This window comes from Dermacentor silvarum, chromosome 4 (assembly GCF_013339745.2).
Source record: "Dermacentor silvarum isolate Dsil-2018 chromosome 4, BIME_Dsil_1.4, whole genome shotgun sequence".
NCBI classification, from domain to species: domain Eukaryota; kingdom Metazoa; phylum Arthropoda; class Arachnida; order Ixodida; family Ixodidae; genus Dermacentor; species Dermacentor silvarum.
The window spans coordinates 147,239,821-147,248,430 of NC_051157.2; the positions used below are offsets into that span (position 1 = coordinate 147,239,821).

Sequence of the window (8,610 nt, forward strand, 5' to 3'; positions counted from 1 at the left end):
TGGCTATCGCAAGGTATTGGCTACGTATTTGGGCTAGGCTAAGCACTACCAAGTCATCCCCAGAATTTTCCGGAATTTATTGATCAATTATCGATTAGCTATTGATTGGCTATCGATGACTTGGCGATGATTGGCTATCGGCGTTTTTATGTTAAAAACGCCGCCTAGCTTAATTAAGAACTTCTAAACTTCTAGATATCGCTGTTACCAAAGTTTGCAAGTCGTGCGCGAAACCCATGTACGTAAGTAGGAAACGAAAATTTTGGAGGCGCATTTCAAACCTGTCTCCAACAGGCATACAAATCCTATTATGTCCGTCGCTAAGAAAACAACGTTGCAGTCACCGAGATGCACGTGCGCAAAAATAGTAACGCAAAACGACCGCGTACATCAGCGTGTACTACATACAAAGCTCGAACAAATACGATACTCAACTCGTAATCAGCGGGTAACAACCGAAATGAAAGAGCAGCAGGCACTTTTCAATGTTCGCCTCGCATGCTGCAATTAACAGCCGATGTAATTTCTTAAAATACATGACGAATGTTTCTCGGTGGTGGAGTGGCAGAGATGTCTGGGAAGCTCGCGCGCAGTACTCAACGAGCGCGGACTGCGGTGGCGAGGTTGACCAGTTGACTACAACCAAGATGGTGGCAATGCTACTTCCGGAAAACCGGCGCATGCGCAGATCGGTCGGTGGGATCGGTCTATTACACTTTAAAAATATGTCCGTATTCAACAGTTCCGTTTGAAACCTTGCTGGCATGCAGCGCTTCCGAGCACTCATTGTTAGGAATTTTATTGCGATAGCAATTATATGGACACTTCAACCGGATTTCTGCCGTCAGCGTCGCCGTCGCCGTGAGGTTCCGTATAGATAAAATCTTCGCCGCGCGCCGTATGCCCCAGCGGAAGCGTGCGGGGACGCGCGCTATCACGGTGAGCGAACGCACTCAATCTCCCACGCGCAAGCAAGGAAGCGGAAAGCCAGGGCCGGAGGGAGCAGGGGGGGGGGGGGCACTTTTCTGTCTCTTATCTCTCCCACGCGCAAGCAAGGAAGCGGGAAGCCAGCGCCGGAGGGAGCGGGGGGGGGGGGGGCGCACTTCTACGCTGCCAACAACCGCGCTCGTCGTTCGTTCGACCGCACCGTCTCTTATCTCCACACGGCTCTGACCTTTATGCGCCGTGCATTCGCCGCTCAGTTTCCGTTGAAGCGATAGACCGCACGTACCTTCGCCCGCTGGGTATGCGCTCGCTGCCAGCGATTTGACAGTCGTTGGCTGCAGTCATTCAGTGTGATCTATTCATGTTTGTGCGCGCTCACACCACGCTTGTTCATTCAGTTAGTAATAGTCGGGCCACATTTTCCAACGCACGCTACACCTGCAATGCCGCCCAGATCGGCAGTGCAGCACTACAGGTGTGTCCCTTCGCACGCGCTGCCCACGGTAAGCGCTTCTAATCAACACCACCGTTTCACACGCGCCTTCTCGTGGTCATCGAGTCTCTCTTCATGTCGGTCTACTTACGCCGCAGCACACCTGCTTACTTAATCAGCTCATGTTTACTAAAATTCATATTGCTACCAAGGACGCTCACCTTACTTCGTATGACATTGCTGTGTTGCTATCGCATTCATTGCTTCGCCCTTAGGGCGAAACTGTGACATTTTTTGAAAGCCAGTACTTCGTCAACACATATTTTACTTCGCCAGAACATTAACCATATAGCCTCACCTCCTATATTTGCTAGATTTGATCTCGGTATTAATCGTTTCACAGCGTAAGCTGTTACGGGCTCATTCCAATAGCTCTTTCGGTTCGCGATGATACCGCCGCCGGCGTTTGGCCGTAACCACTATCGCCGGAAATGCGAAAAAGAGTGCCCGCTCTCCGCCGGAATTGAACCCAGGCCCGCTGCGTGGCAGTTGGATACTTTACCACTGATCCACGCTAGCGCTTGCTATCAGGCCGCAAAGATATTCCCTTTAAACGCGACCTATAGACGTTTTCACCTGGGCGCTTCCGACGGTTTGGCGTAGAGAGTATGTGTCAGTGTTGCGTGTTCGGTCTGGACTGTGAGCTTGCCTTCATAGAGTTAATATAGCTGACTCTAGAGGCAAAGCTGGGCCGAAAAGGGGGGGACCGCTAGGGCGCCGCCATCTTGTCGGCGGCATCGTGTAACGCGTCAATGTGGCCAGCGCAATTACTTTTGAGAGATGAAAACAACTATAGGTAGCCTTATGTTGTGTCATAAAAAACGAATACCTGATGGCTTTATGAAGGTGATGTGTGGATATTACGCTTACAGGAAGCGCTTGCTAGCGTAATTTATGCAATTCACGATGTACTCATTCATTCAATAACGCGAGTTTCGGTTTCGGATATTTTTTATTTGTGTTTTCGGATGCATGGTAGTTTCGTTATGGGTGTTCTGTGGTTTCGTTTGGTATAGTTTAGCTCTGACATGGGATCGCGTGACGACATCGGTTGACGTCATGGCACCTTGCCTTTTGTGCAAGACTAAGGCCCGTATTCTGAAACGCTCCTTACCTCACTGAGGAGACCTCAACTGCTTGAGGACGCCTTATAACATATTCTGGAACGCTCCTTACTAAGGTGCCCTCACTGAGGCCTTCCTTGGAGCGCCCTTAAGTTAAGGTAGCGTTGGAGCTACCTTGGTTCCGCCTTGCCTCACTCCTTGCACTAAAAGGGCGCTTCTCTGCAGCACTTTGTAAATTCTCTCATTTGCCGACAGATGGCACTAGAAGCACCGCGGCAATTTTACGCGGCTTCGGCGCCGCGGCCTACGCGCCGCCGCTGCCAGTTGAACAAAAAAAAAAATGGCGGTGTGTGGCTCGTTCACTGCCAGCAATGGCAATAATTTTGTGGAATTCGCGCTACGAGCTACTGATTTCGTGTACGGTGAAGTGTACCGCTATCCCTCACCTGCAACGAGAAACCTGAGAGATCGGTTGAACCCTTTGGAACTATACAGCGATGAAGAATTTCGGTCACGATATCGCTTCTCCAAGCAGTCTGTTATACTGCTACTGAACGAGCTGCGGCTCAACAAAACTGACGCCAAAAGAGGAGAGCCTCTTCCGCCTGTGTTGAAGCTCCTCATCACACTCCGATTTTACGCAACCGGCGCGATGCAGACTGTTGTTGGGGACCTCGTAAACGTGTCGCAGCCATCTGTGAGCAGGAGCATCTGGGAGGTGACGCAAACAATATGCGCGAGACTGTTCCGCAAGTACGTGCGCATGCCGACAAGTGGAGAAGTGAAGTCCCTGAAGACAAGATTTTTTAATATCGCTGGCTTTGCAGGTGTAACTGGCTGCATGGACTGCACGCACGTACACATTATCAGTCCCGGAGGAGACAATGCAGAAGTGTACAGAAACCGAAAAGGCGTGTTCTCGATAAATGTGCAGGTAAGTTGTGGGCATTTGATTTTTTACTTGTTTTCAAGAAATACCTCGTTGATTGACGCCCGCGCACTTCTGCGCGTTAGTGACATGTCGAGGTAGCTAAAATACCATTGCACGATGTGCGTATTGTGTATGTCACAAGTTTATTTGAACGATATAATACGTTTTTCTGGGTAAGTTGATCCAAACAACAAAAAACCGTTTCTACCGTCTGCAGTGTTTCTTGTTGTCTTGTTTAACTGTGTATTAATTTCCTCTCATGTTTTATTCGTGTCATTTTAACGTATAACGTGTTATAGCTGAAGTAATTTGTCACTGAGCATGAGAAGGAAATTTAATAAAATTGGGCTGTAGTACATCCTGACTGGGAGCTTACCACTGTCGTTGAAAAGAAAAGTGTACAATCATTGCATTCTACCGGTGCTAACATATGGGGCAGTAACTTGGAGGTTAACCGCACAAAGATCTATGGAATTCAAGTATCAGGCCTAATGTGAAGAGACAGGAAGAGAGTGGTGTGGATCAGAGAGCAAAAGGGGATAATCGATATTCTGACATTAGGAGAAGAAAATGGAGCTGGGCAGGCCATGTAATGCATAAGATGGATAATCGGTGGACCATTAGAGTTACATAATGGATAACAAGAGAAGGTAAGCACACTCGAGGACGGCAGAAAACTAGGTGGGGTGATGACGTTAGGAAATTTGTCGCCATAAATTGAAATCAGCTAGCGCAAGACAGGGGTAATTGAATATCACGGGGAGAGGCCTTCGTTCCGCAGTGGACATAAACATAGGGTGATGATGATGAATGTATGTCACAAACGTTTTCTTCATTCTGTGTTGAAGTGTTATTGTGGGCAGAGGTACGCAGTGTTCCTAAAATCACATTTGATTTTTCTTTTGCGGTTCCAGGCTGTGACACGACCCGAGCTCCAGTTCTTTGATGTTGTTGCAGGTTGGCCTGGGTCTGTTCATGACAGCCGAATTTTTGAAAACAGTCGTGTGATGACATCATACGAGCAGAGAAGTGTGTCTGGGATGCTTCTGGGAGATCAGGGATACGCCTGTCTGCCGTACCTCATGCCACCCCTGAAAAACCCCCAGACAGCTGCAGAAAAAAAGGCAGGATGCACATTTAATTTCATAACTTCTACTGATTCTGTGCAGTTTCGCGGTGTACATGTATCTTATGGTGAGTGCCATAGAGAACATGCACCACTTGAATTAAAGGATATACAGTTAAAAAAGTGCTTTGCGCATGAAACAGTGCAGCTGGAAAGTGTACCCTTTGTTACATGTTGCTGAAAAACTGCCATGCACTTTATGTAGTGCCATAACGCACTACTTAACATACAGTTTTGATGGGAATGTACGATAGCTGTTCGATTAATTAAGCTCATCTGTGGTCTAACAGGCCGACAGATTTATCTAAACTAATTCTGCTGTAACTTTGTGTACTTTTGTGCAGATACAACAAGAGCCAAATCAAAACGAGAAACTCAATAGAGAGAGCATTTGGAGTTTGGAAGAGGCGGTTTGGCTGCCTGAAGACAAAGCTGCAAACAAAAAAGGAGAGGACATGTGCAATAATAACAGCATGTGCATCACTTCACAATGTGGCGGCTAAATTGCGTGATTTGTGGTTGAATGGCGATGAAGAAGAAGAAGCAAGTGAACCAGGGCCTGCACCAGCTGACACTCCTCATGGCAACCAGCTGCGAAGGCGGCTCATTGAGAGACGCTTTTCGAGCACTGCAGCTCACCAGAATGGGGAGATAGACTGAACAAACCACAGAACATTATAACATGATGACACCACTGGTGTGCTATTACAGGACATGTAAACATTCGTCGTTTTATGTAATGTGTATGTCCTGTTTCCTATCTATAATTGTTGAGTAATGGCTCAAATGGAACATTACACGAAATACTGTAACAACTTGTTTATTTAGAGCTAGTTTGCCTCATCACCGGCCAGCTGCTTGGCAAGAACTTCCGCTTTCATTGAGGAGACCTTCAGTTTAGCCCTCAGAAGCCGCAGTTGCATCCTGTGCAAATAACTTCTTTTCTTCTCCTCGTCAGCATATTGCTGTCTTTTCCATCCATGTTCCTCTTCCATCATTCTCTTTCTGGCTTTGTGCTCTGTGGCTCTTCGGCATTTTTCATCCTGCAACACTTGCAGCCGGGAGTCCAGTTCAGTGGATAGCGTCTGCTGCAAAAGCGCACGCCGGCTAACCACTGTTTCTTGCGACGACGCTGACTGGGTTTCAGTGCACTGAGTCGGCTGAGAGGCTTGCTGTGTGGCTTGCACAGGCTCAGATGAGCCCTCAGTAGGGTCTGCTGGTAACGGGGATCTTGCATTTGCAGAATCCATGTACGCATAGTCAGTGCTGCTTAATTCCAGGGTACGATCTGCAAAAATAAAAGTGCATTTGTTGAAAATACAAAGACAATTATCTATGCTGCTGTGTAGTGTTCTGTCATACTGTGAAATAAAAATTGACTGAATACCAGTGCCCGCTGTTTGTGCTTTATTTGGCCATCTCAAGTGCTTACAGTTGAAGCTAAATATCGTACTAATATAAACTAAGCGGTAGGCCACGGAGAATGTGGTAGTGTCTTATTTCATGGTCCTGATACACATGAAAATAGAGGACCCTGCACATTTCCTCTTGCACTTGGCTCTCATTGTGGTTTGTATATTACTCGTGCATTCAAGAGCCCAGAAAAACTGACGTGCACAAGGCTACACAATAAAGAAACATGGATACGTTTGGATTAAGAGTATTATTATGGCACTATGGCTTTTTTGTTAACATCAAAATTACATTTTTATACAGCCACATCTATCTACATGTAGATATGGTGCGCCGTGTTTGAGGCAGTGCCTAAGAAAGATGAAATTTCAGTGAGTGGTGAGTGATCTTACTGTTCGCATGCATAACACTGCTTGGTATCGGTTTCACAGCATAATAAAACATGCACATACTGGCCACACAAATAACCAAGGAATGAAAGAACTTCTGCATATTTGTGCGTGTATTCTTTTTTTGCATTCTGAAGGTGCTACCAACTATATATATAGCTCAGTGTAGCTGGTATGCATGATAATGCTAACATCACAATGGATAAGCAGTGTCATGCAAACAAACGTGACACAGTGCTTCTGCCCTCACTCTGCTTGCATGTCTTTTTTCTTTTTTCTCAACACCGTGAAGACAACAGATCCCACACACTGTGGGAATCAGTGAAAGCGAGGCTTTACCATTTGCATGAAATAACTGGTCGTTGAATAAGTAGAAGTTAAACAGCATTGAATGCACGCTTCGGCGGCATTACGTGCAGGTGCGTTGTAGCTGTCTCGACACACCGTATACACCGGTGAGCTATGCACAACGATTTATCAAACCTAGCATTGTCACAGAAACACACACTGTAATATTGCGTATAGAGGCCGGTCGTCACTGACCGTCGTCACTGTCCTCCGCGTTGCTCTGGGTCATTCTGGCGATTATATCGGCCACGCGATCGCCCGGTTGCGTTGATGGTGGTCGGTCGCTATAGTAGGGGTTGTTTACCCGTTCCGATAGATGGGGAACTGCAGCCTCGATCTGCAACAGCCGATCATCCATCGGTTCCGGCGGCGGCCCACCTCCTGCGATAGACACCGGCTCGAACACAAGTACAAACTCTAATATAGCACAATCTTACCTGTAGCCATGGCATCCCTTATTTGCTTTGCTTTTTCTTTTTTCCATCGCTGCTTCATGTTGTCCCATAGCTTCCGTAGTTGTGCGACAGTGCGCGGCCGCACATTTTCAGCGCTGTTGAACTCGGCAGTCAAAGCTTCCCATGCCTTCAACTTTCTCGTCAGCGACACGGTATCGGATTTCTTGTTCTCGATTGAACACTTGTACTTTCGTACAAGCTCTGTTACGAGGTCCTTTTCGTCGTCGCAGTAAAACAGCTTCCCGGGCATGTTTCTGGCGTACGCGGCTATCAAAACTTGTCAGAACAATTACGCATTCGTCAGAAGCGTGGTCAGAAGCAGTGAGAAGCGTGGTTAGCGTGGTCAGAAATGGTCAGAAGGTTGTCGCCAATGTTGCTAGACCAACATTTTTGCCTGCCGCAAAAGCAGAAAGTTAAATAAAGCAGAACAATATGTGCACCTGCCTAGCAAAATAGCCGTGCGCACGTCAACATTTATCGGTGTGCATAACAAAATATTACACATATGCTTGATTCTAGCTTGAAAGCGAACGTTTATTTAATATTTCACATCTACCCTCGAACCAAGACTCGTGAAATACGCACGTTAACTCACTGAGGAGGCCCTTTCCAAAGGAACGTTGAAGGAAGCTTTTAGAATACACTGTAGCCCTGAAGGAGCTCCTTGAGGTAAGAAGGCATGAAGGGCTCCTCACGTGAGGTAAGGAAATGGTCTGAGTTGAGGAGCGTTTCAGAATACGGGCCTAAAGCTCAAAATGACTCTGGCATTTCCCTTCACACGTAAGCAAACGTTCTTTCGTAAGTAAAGTAAGTAAACGACTTGTTCAGAACATCACGCGAGTAGACAGCTTTCGTGATTCATCACAATCGTTCGAAAAGCATCACAGCACATTTTTTTTACCTATTGCTCGTCAAGTGACACTTGCGACAGCAAACAGGGAAGCTTTAGCGGCCATACGGTATTTTTGCTAGTGCGTGACCGTTGAAAACCACATACCAGCGAAAATTTTAACAGGGTCATCCTTGGGTTGCGTAAATGCCCGCTGCACGGCCAACACTTCCCACACCCACGCGTACACGGCTGCACACACACTACAAGTTATAGGTTGCCAGATTAAAACTGATTACTAGCGCCAAGTCTAACAAGCGTTTCAGGAGCTGGCAATATCAGCGTATCATAATGGCGGCGCTCTTGCGGTGACCGATTTCAATGCATGGGCCCTATGGGCAGCTTGTCCTCTAGAGTGAGTATATTAACTCTATGCTTGCCTTGCGCTTGCATTGCGGAGTGGTAGCTTTCCTGCGATGTTTCCGTTTATTTTTGTCACGAATGACTTATGCTTGTAAATAATCGCATATATACTCATCAAAAGGCTACAGGCCAGCACTGTGCAGTTTATGGGTGCACAAACAACCAGCGGAAAATAACGATTTTTGGGACTAAGT

General features: G+C 46.8%; 1 protein-coding gene across 1 annotated transcript; it reads right to left on the reverse strand.

The window, feature by feature from the left end:
* Window positions 1-6,655: 6,655 nt before the first annotated feature.
* Window positions 6,656-7,770, reverse strand: LOC119448976 (myb/SANT-like DNA-binding domain-containing protein 3). The gene is made up of 2 exons (XM_037712177.2): window positions 7,147-7,770; window positions 6,656-7,090 (listed from the first exon to the last, which is right to left on the reverse strand). Exons 1-2 carry the CDS (start codon window positions 7,412-7,414, stop codon window positions 6,897-6,899), a joined length of 462 nt encoding a protein of 153 aa, XP_037568105.2. The 5' UTR covers window positions 7,415-7,770; the 3' UTR covers window positions 6,656-6,896.
* Between the last annotated feature and the right edge of the window lie 840 nt (window positions 7,771-8,610).